This window comes from Ovis aries, chromosome 15 (genome assembly GCF_016772045.2).
Source record: "Ovis aries strain OAR_USU_Benz2616 breed Rambouillet chromosome 15, ARS-UI_Ramb_v3.0, whole genome shotgun sequence".
NCBI lineage: Eukaryota > Metazoa > Chordata > Mammalia > Artiodactyla > Bovidae > Ovis > Ovis aries.
Genome location: NC_056068.1, coordinates 64,520,794 through 64,536,973, shown reverse-complemented (window position 1 = coordinate 64,536,973; position 16,180 = coordinate 64,520,794). Strand labels below are relative to the sequence as shown.

The 16,180-nt window shown below is 41.6% G+C and overlaps 1 protein-coding gene across 27 annotated transcripts in view; it reads right to left on the bottom strand.

Moving 5' to 3' along the window:
* CD44 (CD44 molecule (Indian blood group)) overlaps positions 1-16,180 on the bottom strand; it is an 89,412-nt gene that overhangs the window by 10,221 nt on the left and 63,011 nt on the right. For 8 of the 27 annotated variants that reach the window (XM_027979619.3, XM_042233344.2, XM_027979620.3 and 5 more), the window contains 6 exons: positions 15,445-15,582; positions 11,839-11,940; positions 10,015-10,104; positions 8,963-9,157; positions 6,202-6,267; positions 1,373-1,444 (listed from right to left, as the gene is read on the bottom strand). In XM_027979619.3, the coding sequence (XP_027835420.2) occupies positions 1,373-1,444; positions 6,202-6,267; positions 8,963-9,157; positions 10,015-10,104; positions 11,839-11,940; positions 15,445-15,582 (663 nt within the window). The remainder of the gene's footprint in view (positions 1-1,372; positions 1,445-6,201; positions 6,268-8,962; positions 9,158-10,014; positions 10,105-11,838; positions 11,941-15,444; positions 15,583-16,180) is intronic. The other 19 variants (XM_042233349.2, XM_042233350.2, XM_027979626.3 and 16 more) reach the window with 9 other exon arrangements.

Here is a 16,180-nt window from a genome sequence, read left to right as displayed (position 1 = left end):
GTTTACTAAACAGTGTGTCAAATTACATGTTTGTATAGAAATCAGATAGAAAAATAATGGAAAAGACACACATGAAAATGATTACTATGGTACTCTGGATGGTGAGGTAGATAACAAGGGAACTATATTTTTACCCTTTTGTTCAGCAGTATTCTCGAAAATGCCTCCAATAATTAGTGTATCACTTGTAAACCAATAAAATGTTACATACATGTTTTTAAAACCAAGCTATAGTAGGATTAAAATATAACTTGACAATCTGAATAAATTTAATAGCAAAGTAGATTGTATATCCATGCAATGAACTGAAGCTGAAGGAACAAGAAAGATGGGAAGTCATTCACTGGCTACTCTTCTTGGAGACACTTCATTTTCCTCTGATTTCTTTCTCAGTACTGCCTCAGCCTAACCCCTCCCTGATTTGATGAGTCTGGGGAGGGAGGCTGAGTCAGGAGATGTGGAGGCTGACAGAAAGGTATCCTTTCTGTTCTTTCCCCGTGGGTCTAGCCCTAAGATGCTCCACACTCACTCTCACTAGAGCTGGGGAAAGTCCTGCTGCCTGATTATAGCAACTGCCTCCCACCACCCCCTTAGTCCATTCCTCCGACTTCACATGCTCTGCTCAGGGAAGCCAAGGCAAGGGGACATAGGCCACACCATGTTCTGCCCTCTTCCTAAGGGAGGCTCAGCTTGAGAGCTCTGTAGAGCAGAGAATTAAAAGAATAATTGACAACTCTAGGAAAAACCTTCCTTAATGGTAATCCCACTTTACACATGTCCAGTTTGGAGCCTAAGCCAAAGAAAGCATTTGCCTCAAATGCCTTAAATCTTGATGCTCAAGGGAGCCAGGTGGCCCAGCCCTCTCACCATATTCTTAAACTTTCTTCCCTCTGAATCAGTAAAGATCGTCCCTCGTGAAAAGCAGTTCGGGGGCCAGAAGAATATTTTCACTCCACCCAATGCACATGACTCTTGTATTTCCCCATCGTCTGCAATGTGAGGAGAAAGTTACACATCCACCCTCAAACCCGGAAATAGAGAGGGAACTGGCCTCAAGTTCCTGTCCCCTGGGACAGGAAGATCACTCACTTGGGGAGGGAGCTTTAGTAACTAACAAGGCTCTTTGGGACAGACTAGGGACAGGCCCAAACATGAGCTCAGCCAATCTACGGGACCAAGGCAGAAGGAAAGATTTCATTCTTTCTCAAGGGGCTGTGGTACTGCATTCACCCTTTAGCTCACAAAGAGGAGCCATCAGGTTCAAGGGTAGACATGTAGGAGAATGTGCTTTCCAACTGGTCTCTTCTTCCCTTCTGTGATGTTCAGAGAGACCTGCTTTTAGTATTTCTTTCCTTCACAGCTCAAAACTCACCCGGAATTTGAGGTTTCCGTATAGGACCTGAGGTTGTGTTTGCCCCATGGTCTTCACTCCCACTTGAGTGTCCTAAAGAGAAAAAACAATTCTCAACAAACGGAACGTGTAACCAGGAGTTTCTTACTGAGCAACACATAAGGCCAAACTCTACATGCTACATCATTGCAAAGCTATAGATCCAACCCACAGACATCCATTTTGTGTTGTATGAAAGAAACACCCTCCAGAAGAGCTCTCTTTGATTAAGGGTAAGGCTTAGAAATGTCATTTTTCAACAAGAGTATGAGAATTTTCAGCAGTAGTACTATGCAGTATTTAAGAGGCTATAAATCAATCAAGATAGCCCTGCATTCAAGTCCTACCTCTGTCTCTCACCAGTAATATCTGCTGGGACAAGTCATCTCTCGCCAGGTCTGTTTTCTCACTCATAATATAGGGGTAATAATAGAATCTGCTTCATCATCATTTTATAGAGGTTTAAAAAAGTGAACAAGAAGGGTAATTGTGTGCAGTTACTGTAATAGGGAAGAACCTTTGTTTAGATTACCAGCTAATCATTAAAGAAATGCTATCTATAAGCTTACATTATACATAGTGGCCCATCTCTGGGAACCCTGCCTTCCAGGGAATGAGCATTAACCTAAAATATCTTGGTCTAGTTCATAGGAAGCATCCTGACAAGCCCCACCTATGAATGACTGCAGAAAGGAAGAAATTAACAAGCCTGATGGAAACCAGGAAAAGTTTGATTTCACTTCTGTCTCTATTAGTATAAAAGAAGCCTGAATTCTAACTCAAGCAAGATGGTTCTTTGGGACACCAGTCCACCATCTTTGTCTGCTGGCTTTCCGAATAAAGTCACTAATCCTTGCTCCACCAACTCATCTCTTGATTTATTGGCCTGTTGTACAGCAAGCAGTACAATCTTCAACTTGGCAACATTACAATTCTCTATTTTTAATTTAAGACCTTGCTACCCTTGACCAGCAACATCACCATGGGAGCTTGCTGGTAATACACAGCCTCAGGTTTCATCCCAAACCTCAGAATCTTCATTTTAACAAGATCCCCAGGGGATTCAAATGCTTCAGGTAGTTCAAAGCAAACCTAAAAATTACGTCCAACATCTTCAATAGTCATAAACATAAAAAAAAAAAAAGATTCAGGGTAGGGTGGGGTGGGCAATGTCCCTTTTTCTTTTTGAAAAATCACCCTAAGGAGAGTGCAGGCTAATATGTCTATATTCACAAAACATGTACTTCTTAGAAGACAACATTCTCTGCTGCTACAAAATCAAATCAGGAGACAAAGAATCCAAACTGGAAGGAAGCAGGAAGAATCACAAGATAAAGAATTCACAAGTCAGAACAGGAGGTTCATCACAATGAGGGAGGAATCATGTTTTAAATGAAACTTCTAAGGCATTTTGTGAAGAGACTCACCCAAATGAAAGCTTTGGTGTGTGTGTGTGCGTGTGTGTGTGTGTGTGTGTGTGTTGTGCTTCCTCCACTGTTTCAAAACAAAATGTGAAAAATTCCCACTAAAATAAACTCTTTCCCCCTACCCAATGGAAACCCACTGCAAAATCCTGAAGGGTTCCCAGGGAAGTAAAAAAAAAACAGGAAGTCTGTTTGGCTAATCAATGAATGAAGATGTTGTTGTCGGTCAGTTGCTCAGCCGTGTCCGACTCTTTGTGACCCCATGAAGATGGGCAGAACTTAAATAGCCTTTTCTCAGAGTCAAATTTCTGACTGTACATGGTGAACTCTGAAATTTTGATGGCTGTGGTTATTTTGAGTAGAATGGCTCCTGTTTATGCAATTCAGTGTACTCAGTTCAGTTCAGTTCAGTCACTCAGTCATGTCCAACTCTTTGCGACCACATGAATCACACCACGCCAGGCCTCCCTGTCCATCACCAACTCCTGGAGTTCACTCAGACTCATGTCCATCGAGTCAGTGATGCCATCCAGCCATCTCATCCTCTGTTGTCCCCTTCTCCTCCTGCCCCCAATCCCTCCCAGCATCAGAGTCTTTTCCAATGAGTCAACTCTTCGCACGAGGTGGCCAAAGTACTGGAGTTTCAGCTTTAGCATCATTCCTTCCAAAGAAATCCCAGGGCTGATCTCCTTCAGAATGGACTGGTTGGATCTCCTTGCAGTCCAAGGGACTCTCAAGAGTCTTCTCCAACACCACAGTTCAAAAGCATCAATTCTTCGGTGGGCTCAGCCTTCTTCACAGTTTATGTGATTCAATGTATTAGTTAAACTCAAAATGGAGCAAAACAAATTCTACTGGACATTTGGCTGTTTCAGCAGGCCATTTTGACAGTGTCTTCTGTCAGTCAGAAGGAATCCAAGGGGATTCTTCTAGCTGCCTCCCAGAGGCCTTGGTCATTACTGGCAGGTGCTAGCCTGAACAGGTCATGGGATACTAGCCATCTAAACTACAGATCTTTGCCTTGATAACCACTTAAGGGGTACAGCCACTCTCGCTGGTCTGTGTCTGACTCACAGCAGCCTTTGATATTTGAACGGGAGGCCATCAATGGGTCATCATCTCTTTATTTTGATTTTCATAAAAAGCGCTCCCAGAAAGGAAAGATCTGGGTGTGTGTACAACCAGATGAAACCTTCCATTTGAACAACACACACCTACTCAGGAGGCAAACATTAGAGACTAACCCCTGCCCACCTGATTCTTACTTCAAGAAAGAGCCGGAGAAGACGAATGAGACCCAGCAGGCCTGGTCTTGCACCCTAGAGCTCTGTGAATCCAGCCGGGGTAGGGCTGGTTGGGGAAGTAAGTTCTGCAAAGAGGGATGCTTGACAATGCAGTTGGGAGGTGAGATCCAATCTGAGGCATGTGCACAGGTGGCTCACACTGTGAGGAAAAAGTCTAAACGGTGCTTCTCAAACTTTAAAGTACATACAGACTGCCTAGTGGGAGCAGGGTGGGGTAGGCCTGGATAAAATACAGTTCTTGATTCAGTGGTCTGGGGAGTCCGCATTTCCAGACAGCTCTTAGGTGATGTCCCTGCTACTGGTCCAGGGACCATGCTTAAAAAGCATCCCCCCACCCCCGCAAAAAAAAACCCCAAACTAAAGAGCACCTTCTTATAGTAATAGCTCCATATAGTTTTCAAAACACTTTCATATTTTTAATACAGCATGCTCTTCACAAGAGCTCTAGGAGGTAACAGAGGCCTGTGTCCTGATCTCCTTTTTTACTAATAAATCGAAATTGGAAAAGGTTAAATGCCCCACCCAAGGCCCCCAGAAAGCCTGGGACTTCTGTCTTTATTTTAGAAGCACTTCTACTGGGCCCCTACATCCCTGTGCTCTTACAGGATAGGTTATTACTGAAGCCACCATGTAAATATCCATTTCAATATTTGTTTTAAGTGTGTGAACCCTCAAGCTTGGAGGCAACCCTACTCCCAGCTGGGAAGGAGGGGAAGGACAATAGTTCATATGGGGTTACTTGGCTGGCATGGGGTCGCCTGGGCTGGCAATAATCAGGGAGACCACAGTGAGACAGCATTGGCAGACCCTTTCAGGAGCAACATTAGTGATCACAAGTCAACCTGCCTCATGGCAGACTTTTGCTGCCTGGAGTGATATTTCTAGAGGTGTGGTCATTACAGTAATTATGGCAGTAATGATGGTCATTACAGGGTATTTCTCCAGATCATGCTTCTGAGAGGCAACACAAGATCCCTGGGCTTAAAACCTGGCTTCACCATTCAACTCTACCAAGTCAACTCAGCCATGCTGCTTAGCCTTATTTTCTCATTTGTAATACTAGGATAATACAATTACTGACATAATTAAATAAGAACATAAAAGATGAAATACAGGGAATCACTGATACCTGACTGTTGATCTACAGAAGTGGCAGTTTCAGATGGTCCAACCTAACATGTGTAAAGTGTTCAGAACGATGCCACCACCACACAGTAAATTCTCAGTAAAGGCTAGTTATTATGCCATGTGCGGTGGGCAGGGGAATTATGCTAAAGACTTTACAAGTATACATCATTTAGTCTTTAAAACAAGAGCTTTAAAGTCTTTAAAGAGCTTTAAAACAAGAGTCTTTAAAACAAGGCAGGCGTGCGTGTGTGTGCATGCTCGGTCACTTCCGACTTTTTGTGACCCCATGGACTGTATCCATGGGGTTTTCTTAGCAAAAATACTGGAGTGGATTGCTATTTCCTCCTCCATGGGACCTTCTTGATCCAGGGATCAAACCCGAGTCTCCTGTGTCTCCTGCATTGCAGGCAGATTCTTTACCCACTGAGCCACTGGGAATGCCCCTTTAAAACAATGCCCTGTGACAATTATTATCATCCCAATTTTTTTGGTTAGGAAGTCAAATCTCAGATCCTTTTAACAAGGTCCCTCGTTGGCATGTGAAGGAGCTGGAATCAAACCCAGGCCATTCTTTCTCCAAAATCTATGTTCTTAATCGCCCTGGTAAAATGCAGTGTTAAACTGAGCACCTGCTTGAATTCTTCCTGATTTTTCCAGATGGAAGAATTTTCTCAAAAGCAGTCGTCCTCAAAGTGGAGTCCGTGTCTGAGCAGAATCAGCGTCACCAGAGAAATTACTAGAAATACAAATGCTCAGGCTTCAGTCCACTCCTCTCGAAGCAGAAACATTTAAGGATGGGGCCCAGCAGCGTAGTTTAATAAGTTCTCCCCGTGACTGTGATGCATGCAAAGAACGTATAAAAACCACTTCTGGGGAGACACTGACTCATACATCATTAGTAATTAGCAGGTTCCATAATGGTAACAGTAAACGACTAAAAGCAGCTCAAACTCACCAGCTGATTCAGATGCATGAGTTGTATAGGACCTTCCACTGGGGTCGTGGGACGAGCCATAGTCTCCTGTAAGGAGCAACAGAGGGAGGTTCAATACCGTATGCTCAGGTACGTCCCCATCTGGGCTTCCTCACCTGTGCATTTTCATACAGCCCATTGCAAAGTCTCTTAAAGGTAACCAAAAATAATGACAAAGGAGTTCCGAATGGGTCCATGATATGAATTCTTGTTCATTGCTTCCTTCACTGATGAGTGGGTTAGAGCTTCGATCAAAATTTTAAAAACTGGGACAGCACAGACCAGTAAGGATGACCATAGGAAGTGTGGCTTCAGCAGAAACCCCCAAATTTTAACTCTACCAAAAATACTATGATGTCTTGGCAAGTCAGAGGTTGGGATTTGATGTGTCTTTGACGTAACAATTATATGCTTTAAATTATGATAGATGTGATCATTGGGAATGCATGTACTCTGTGGCTTAGGGCATGGGACATTTAAAGAGATTTCTCTGAGGCAGGAAATTGAGAAATGTTTTGTTTGTTCAATAAAGTAGCTTGGGGTTGAATCAGTAACGATTCAGAAAGAAAAGTCAATTCAATTTAGAAAAAATAAAGTCTGAAAATAAGTGAAAAAGAAATGGGGAGATAACTAACATGTGGCTAAGGTGTACCTGGTTATTAGAATATATTTCAAATCATATTTTCCAAAAACTTAAATCTGTATTTTCAATACCAAGAGTTAGTATAACCCCATCTTCTCAAACATCCATCACAGAAGGCTTTACATTGAAACAAGTTCATGAATTGCTAAAATTTGGATCCACAGTTCAAATCTCGAGTTCAGAATATGGAAACTCTGGTTCCTCCCCCTCCTGCCCACACATTTCCTAAAATTATAATGGAATCTTGAAGTAAAACGAAACAGGTTCATAAAATGGCTATGGTCACCCATTATGAAAAATTCCTCTAAGGAATACACAGTAATCTGATCTTCACAATGTCCTTATTTAGAGAAAGTGGAGATAGGCGATCTGTAATCTCTTACACAATTGTATGGAGGAAATAGATTGCTTTGTTCCTTGGCTGATGGTTAGAAAAACTGAAAACAGGATTTGTGAAATGCTGACACCAAAGCACTCAGTACCACCACCATCACCACCACCACCACCATCACCACCAAGACCACAGCCACTACAATTAAGGATGTTTTCATTCTTAACATTAAGTAAAAAGGCGAGAAAAAAATATATGGGAAGAAATTAGCCTTATCTGAGTATTCTGGAAGAAAATCAAGGATGATAGATCATTTAATCCATGGAGAACTATGGAAAATCTGTCTGTACCGCTGCAGAATGCAGAAGGCATCGGGTATGTAAATATCGATTTTGTAGAAAGCATTTTATTTACTAACAAATACGCTGTAATCCTTTGAGGCTACTGTAACTGTTAAAATGGCCATTTAAATTCACTCGGCTGCATAAAGGGCCCTATTTTGCCAAGAGAAACCAGGCAGTGCTCTAAAATTCATTTCTCCAGAAGAATACTGACACGGCTATTTGGAATTTTTAACAACTGAGGGCAGAACCATGCCGAATAAAGAACCAGCAGGTGTAAAGGGGCTTTGTCATGCTGATACTGTTGAGGTCAGGATTTTTTACAACTGTTTCCCTTGAAGCCCTGAGATGGGCAGCCCAGGCATGTGGGCTCTAGGATACGGGCCAGGCACATGGCATCCCACAACAGCCACGGCATCGCACAGTCATCTGCTTTATATATCGAGTTCTCATGAGACTTATTGTTCATCTGAGGGGGTATGGGGTAGGAAAAGACATGTGCTACTACATATATATATATACATATATATATATATATATATATATATTTAAAATAATGGATCTTTAATATTCCTTAATGGTTGACTAGTAAGAACACTTAAATATCTGGCACCAGGAAGAGAGAGTTCAATTTTAGTTTCTTAGCCAGGGTAAGTATTTTGCAGTTCCCTTTTCTTCAATATTAGTTTCTTAATGCAAACAGAGAAACAAAAGTAGAAATGGGAAGGATGGCAAGGTCCATGTGTAACTTATTGAATAAGTCACCTTCGATCAACTTTTTGCTCTCACAAGAGAAAGGGTCAGTTCAGTTCAGTTCAGTCACTCAGTCATGTCCAACTCTTTGCGACCCCATGAACCGCAGCACGCCAGGCCTCTCTGTCTGAGAAAGGGTAACTAGTCATAATGTAGATTAAATCATAAAGTTTTAAGCGTGCACCATAATTAGAAGAGGTATCCATAAGCCCTTCACCAAAAATAAAATCCACCAATCTATCACCAATAAAAAATAACTTCAGAGCAAAGACATTAGTATAAGGAAATTATTCACAAGTTGGGTAAAACCTTACATAAGCAGCATATATTAGCTAAATCAAATGAAACTGATACTTGACTACTTTTACTTACAAAAATGTCGATTTCATATGGTTCAATTAAATATATCAGAAGGTCAGGAATAAGACAAAGAAAGAAATTCTACCATAACAACCAAGTCACAAAAAATAAATGGAAATTACACAGGCAAATAAAAGCATTATTCATCTAAAGTAAATCTACTGCATTAGAATGATGACCTGTGATAAAAGCCATTCCCATGACACAAATCAATATAATTACAGTCTCCACAGAGAAGATGTTCTTTACTATGTGAAAGTATGTGTTGTTTCTTCCTACAGAGAAAGCAAACCAGATATCAAATGGCCAAATTACCTGGTAAAGTAAGATCAGCCTTAGAGGTGGAATCTCCAACAACAGTAACTTCAGTAACTCCAGGGGACCCAGTCTTAGTGGGGGTCATTGGGGTGAGGGTTGTGTATTCATTTGTATCTGGAGAATGAGTGTAACCTTCCACTGAAGTAGTTGCATCTTCAGGAAGATTTCCACCTCTTCTTCCATCGTTCCTATCTGTGTGGAGGTGGAATCAATGGTAAACCCACATTTGTAAGACCACCACCCAAAACATGCTTGTCTTCAGCATGTGCAATTGCTGCAAAAACTTTTCACTTGTTATTTGTGAACATGGAGCAAAAGACGGTGCAGTTTGTCACCCTATTGAACAGAATCAATATTTTGCAGTCAGTACAATCTGGACATCATTCAATGGAAGAGAGTGGCGATCCTAATATCTAGAAGAGACATGCATTGCAACATCTGCTTGGGTTATTCAAATACGGTTTATGCCTCTAGAATTGTTACCATAAAACTCGGGTACTACATAATCTTGAGTTCTTACTCAATTGAACCCACCGCTGATGAAGAGGAAAAAATGTGTTACTGAATTGAAAGGTAAAATTAGGCTGTGCAACTGGGATAGCAAATGCAAAGTTTCAAAGATGTGAGGCTTTGGTTATTCTTTCCTTTCCTTGAACTGCTTCTTAGTCACCTGCACCATGGATTTGTGGTCCAGAGGATAAATGGCAAAATAATATTATTAATGCAAGGAAAATAGTGCTATAATTCAGATTTTTCCACCCAATCACACACCAGCAATCTGTTACTCTTAAACAAAGTCACTAACTCTAGGGTTTAAGAAACCCAAACTTGAAGATTAAGAAAATATAGTTTGCATTTAATATACAATGGCTTCTAAGAGACCTACAAAGCAGAAAAGTCGGAGAACCATCACCAGCCACACCTTCTGATCAGGAGTAACAGCATGACAACAGCCAACTGATGTACCTCCACCAAAGACACTGCAAAAGCACCCGTGGTTTATTGATTCTTTCCAATAGCTGAAGCCACGTGGGCTTTACAGTCCTTACTGATAGATGTTGGAGTAGCAGTCGTTGAGTGGCCTTTGTCTTCTTCTAAGCCGCCATGCGATGGAGAGAAGCTGTGAGTATCACTCTGCTCTGTTTCAATGAGGGATGAGTCCAGTATTAATTTGGGGCCATGAGACAAATCCTCTGTTATCTGCTGACAGGGAGGATCTGATACAGTCAGATGGGTAGGTGCATAGGAATAACAAGGTGTTTGCATGCCATTCTCCTCTTACTGGAAGAAATGCACAACAGAATTCTGCTTTGCCCCTTAGCTGGCTTTGTTTTTCTGTATAATAAACAAGGTGAAGTGCCAAGATGAAATCTAAGCCAAAACTTTGTCCGCCCTGGATCATCCTGGCCCAATTATAACATTGCTTCCTGTCACTCAGGAAAAACCAGAAATAAAGAAAAAAGAATGCTTGAATCCCGGTGCTCCTATCAGCCATCAAGAGCAGCTTCACTGTGTGTCAAGAAGTGTGACTATAGGGAAAGTAAACACCAGCAGAGCAGGCAGAATACCTGTAACCACAAAAGAGGAAGAAGTTCATCTAGAATAACCCGCTCAAGTAACTCAGCTCAGATTTACACAAGGAAACACTTAAGTCACTATTGTACCCCATGATTAGCTTTTTGATCTCGTTTATGGATGAGGATTCTCATCAATGCACTGAAAGGCCAGGAAACGCTTGTCTGGGCAAATACAGGGCCCTCACTGATACATATCAATTTCTGGTTGAACCATTGCCCATATCTGAAATGGTTTTCATTGTTTTGAGTTAATTTATTTTGTGTTCTTCTAAGAAAAGATCTGACCTCTGAGTTACAGGGGCAAGCACACCCTAACGCGTACCACTAAGCCACGTCCACTGCCCAGTAGATATTATAACCAGGAGAAAGGCAGTCAACAGATCCCAAGCCCCACAACAGAGCAAAAGTCAACAGGGACATGAAGTCGGACTGCAAGACCCTCCATTGGCAGGGACCATTTCTAGGCTTATTTGCGTCTCCTTTGATGCCTGGTTGCTGGGTTATTTACATTCTTGACAATGAACACACGCTTGTTGATTTTTCCCTTTGCCTGAAAGGGCTCACAGGAAAAGACTCTGCCCAGTATGTCTAGCAAGCAGTGAAATGAGGCCCTTGTAATTCTGGATTTCTTTACTATTCTGTCAAGAAATTATGAATGACTTTATGTAGATCTCTGGGATAGCTCTGCACCTATGTGGTGGATGTTAAGGCCGCTAGAAGTTTAGCATTGTTTCTGCCAGATGTTTAGTGATAGGAAGAGATATGAGCAAATGTTCTTCTTTTATTCCCAGGGCCCTGCCACCAATGTCAATTGTCAAAAAATTGTCTTGATCCTCCTCTATGGGCTAATGTGATCCCCCTACTTTCTGTGATTATCTAGCCCCAAAACATCTTTTTACAACCACTGAAAAATGCTACCCCTCTTCCGCCTTGATTGAAAGATGGGACTCACAAGGAACTAGTCAGTTAAAACAGAGAGATACTACTACCTTAGCTGTGGCCTTGAATTTCACTAACTTAACTACTCAAAGCAGGAAAATCAAGTGGAATGGAGTCCCACATCCTTTTCTTTTTTAATAAAAAGTTAAAGAGGAAACCACCACAAATGAAGGTATAATCAGATTTAAAGAACCACCCAGAAAATAAAGACAAGGAGGACAAATCTGATATTCTGAGTTGAGCTGAACCACTCAGCACTGAATGAGCTATACCACCACCAAGCCCTGCATCAGGGCCAAGGGGAGCAAGAGCTGAAGCAAGAATACAGGTCAAGAGGCTGAGTATCTTTATCCTTACGAGTTGTCATTGAGAGAGGTCCTGTCCTGTCCAAGTCTCCCACCGAACTCGTGTTTGGATCTGCAGGAGGCTGAAGCGTTGTACTAGGGCTGGTGTCTGTATCTGAAGGAATTAAATCAGTGTTATTGCTTGATTTTCTAACTGCTATCTGAAGGTCATTTCTGGTCTAGAGATAAATAATACTTATATTCAAACCTGCATGAGAGGAAAGAAAGCACATACTAATTCACGTCTCCAGAACTGAAATAAATGATCAGTTCTCCAAAAGGGCCTCTCAAGAAGTAATTGGCTTTCATTTAAAGGCTGAGTTGTATGAAAGCTACAATCTTTGTTGTTTTTTGCTGAGTCTGGAAAGATGCTAAATGAGTACATGATGGGCCTCCTAAGCCTTGCAGAGAGACAGAAATATAACCCACGTGTGACTTGTCCTGTTCTATACAAATGATCTATGCGTGAGTACATGCTCCGTTGCTTCAGTCTTGTGAGACCCCATGGACTGCAGCCTACCAGGCTCCTCAGTCCATGGAATTCTCCAGGCAAGAATACTGGAGTGGGTTGCCATGCCCTCCTCCAGGGGATCTTCCCGACTCAGGGATCGAACCTGCCTCTCTTGTGTCTACTGAATTGGCAGGTGCATTGTGTACTGCTGAGACACGGGGTAAGCCAGTGATCTGACATGTGGATAAAAGACAAACTGCACTGGTTCAGGCACCATTTTGTTACATCCTCTTGACTTGGCAAAAAAAAAAAATGTTGTCACAGTCCTCTTCCCTCATTTTCTCCTCTTTTGTTCCATGAACTGAAAGTACAAATAAAATCATCATCCCATACTATCTAGATGGAAGCCACGGGGATTTCTAGGGCAAAGAATAAGAAGCATCAGATATCAATGAATCCTCCATACACATACACAGGAGATGTCTTTGGAATGTAACGTGTATAATGTTGAACTACATAGAAATTTCACTGAAATACTTATAGAAGCTGTTTCTAATAACTATCACAAATCAATTCTGCTGAAATAACAAGTCCCGAGTGAAACAGAGGCCACACAGCCATAAACACCATCACTATTGCCGATTCTTGGATTCAAAGTCCACCCACTCTGCTGCCTCTGGGGAGATTTAATCTGTTCCAAATGACTCCAGAGGGGAACACTGGAATATTAGGGACCCACATCTACACTGTAGCCTTTACACTGCACATCAGGGTCTTCATAGAACAAAATGCAGCTGACTCTATTATTTTAAAATAATAGTAGTAGTAGTAATCGCTAAAAAAGAGCAAAGTCTGGCTAATCCAAATCAAAACCCCAAATGGATAGCCCCCCAGAAAATGTCCAGCCTGCTGATGGTTCTAGACACTCTTGTTCCTCTTTCCTTTTATAAGTAGAATCCTTTAAGAGGTGTGACGCCATTCTATGGTTGAAGCCAATTATAACGTTCTTGATATCATCAATTTGATGAAAACCTTTTCTGTTCATCAATATGAAGACAATATTGATTCCGAAGCTTTCACTGGCTTGGTTTTCCGCAATGGGTATCATCAGAGCCCCCAGCCAGCATGTGTGTAAAATTCGTGTTTGGGTCTACACGCGGCACTTCAGCCGCACAACATAATGGCCCCAACCTCACCATTCACACTCATCTTTCTTTGTGATATGTGGATCCACTGACTCTGCCAAATTCGTTTCTTGGCTTTCTTTCTTTTAAACCTCTCCTTATATGTGTTTCTTTCCTTAAAAACAATTAAAAAAAAAAAGTCCCCTACTTCCTGTCTCTGACTAACTAGATATTTTTTTTTCCATTTTTCAAAAACCAGATCCAATCTACCTTTCTCTGAGGTTGTCTAAGGGATCCTCAGAATTTCTTTTGTGTTTATTGCTAGCAATGTTCATTTGACATCTATTACTTACCCTCTCATACTATTAGATCTATTTTGAAGCTGTTTTCCTAGCTAACTTTTAAGTTCCTTAAGAGCATGCATGTGACTGCGAAGTCGCTTCAGTCATGTCTAATTCTTTGCAAACCTATGGACTGTAGCCTACCAGACTCTTCTGTCCATGGGATTCTCCAGGCTTATACAAAGTGGGTTGCCATTTCCTCCTCCAGAGGATCTTTCTGACCCAGGAATCAAACTCACGTCTCTTATATCTCTCACACTGGCAGGTGGGTTCTTTACCACTAGCGCCACCTGGGAAGCTCTACCTTAAGAACACGGACCACGAATTAACTGCACATTGTGCGTCCCATAATGCACTGAACATAAAGCACAATTACATTTGCAGATATTTAATATAGTTATACTTTAAGGGATATATGACCACTAATATTTGGGTACAACATAGTTACGATGTTCTGGAGAAATGAGACCACAGAAACTACTGGATTCATTTTGGAGATAACTTTGCTTACCTCAATACTGAGAGACATTATATTGCATTCTGAGAACTCACTTCAATAAGTCCTGTGCAGTGCATACCCTTAGGAATTTGGATCCAGAAAATATATTTGAAACTATGACTGAAAATTCCTATCACCAATTTGTTCTCTTGGTTGATCTCCCTTTGTGGAATGTTACATGTCTGTGATCGAGACATCTTGTTAAATTTTTAAAAATTAATAAAATTGCACAATTCTATTCATGGATTTAGTAAAGGACATGGATCCTTCTCCTTGGTAAACACTGGGAAAAGAGGGGCACCACTTGCTACCAATTCTTACAGATTCTCTCAGGAAAGTTGTCATCTGGTTCTGCTAAAGGAAACATTTCTTTTAAATTTAAAATTTGGTCAAATACAATAATAATCTTCCACTGTTGCAGAGCTCCAGCTAGTCTTTTTCTCACTCTCTTGTTTAATTCTGTTTTTGAATTGCATATAGGTAAATTGCTGTTTACTCACTAAGTCGTATCTGACTCACCATGACCCGCATGGACTGTAGCCCACCAGGTTCCTCCGCCCAAGCGATTTTCCAGGCAAGAATACTGGAGTGGGTTGCCATTTCCTTCTCCAACAGGTAAATAAGAATGCTAATTAAGAAAACAATGATTCCATCCTGTATAAAAGCTGTCCATGCTTTAAATTCACAAACATTTACGGAGGGCCAAGGGTGGTGCAAATCCTAAGTCACCAAGTAGTGTATTTTATTTCTAAGTTTCCAAGAGTAATTCACACAATTTTCCAGAGTCTTTCAGTTATTTGTTTGGAATCTTTGACCTCTAACATTTCTGTACCAAAGACAAGCTTTATCGTGGGTCTATAATGGAAATAGTCACTGGATCTATCACTTCATTCTTTTTAAAACCCTGCACTTGGAAGTATATGGAAAAGAAATCTTGAGACTGCTCCTCTTCAGAGAAAATGACTTCCATTCCCATCATTTCAGGACTAATCCTCCTTTACTCGCCTGCCAAATTCTCCACTCTTGCCCAGGACTTCAGATTCAGATGTATATGCATATCAGTCTTACTAAGAAAACTAATTTTGGAAGAAACAGAGTTCTTCAGGAAAGCAGACTGGTCTAAAGCCAAAGGGATACTTCTAGGAAAACAGCCATTTGGTGGCTTTCTAGAACATAATATATAAAAGAGCTCAGAGATTATTACCCATCCTTCCTTTTGTTCGATGACCTCGCCCCATTGGATGCGAGACTGGGTCGAAGAAGTAAGTCGAGGAACTGTCCTCTTGGCTCTGCGTTGTCACTCTTTGACGGGGATGGCTGACATGCGTTGAGGCTGCTGTGACTATGCAGTTTAAGCAGTTATCAAAGTATTAGTTGGCATCTGGATAGGGATACACTAATTTTTTTTTTAAAAGACTACATTCTCTACTCAAGACAGTGAAAGGGTCTTCCGGTCTAGAGGGCCGGGAAGTTGCATAAATGCACAATGTTTCGGCAGGGGCAGTTTCACTCATGCTCATTTTCCCTAGCAGTCAGCATGTGAACTGGAGGATGCAAAAGCACTAGTAACTTCTCTAGCGGGAGGATGAGAAGTTATAGTAAAGACGGAGGAGAAATAGCTCTTCACCCACACCACGCTGCCACCATCCCTGGAAGGAGGAAGTGCAGGTGTCCAAACACACGCGATCATCCTAGACAACCGCATCCCGGCGAAATGCACGTGAGGCCAGTCGTGATGCAGGGAAGGAGTCAGGTAACAGCTTCCCCACCCCCTAGACAGACAGGAAAGTCAATGCCATTCATCTCAAAAGCATGAATGGACTCCATCAGAAGCAGTACCACCCAACAGTGAGATTTAGGGCACAAGTGACATAAGAATGCAGCACGTGCTTTGGCTTCATTCTGAGCCAATGAAGACGCAGAGGTAGAAAAGATGACAA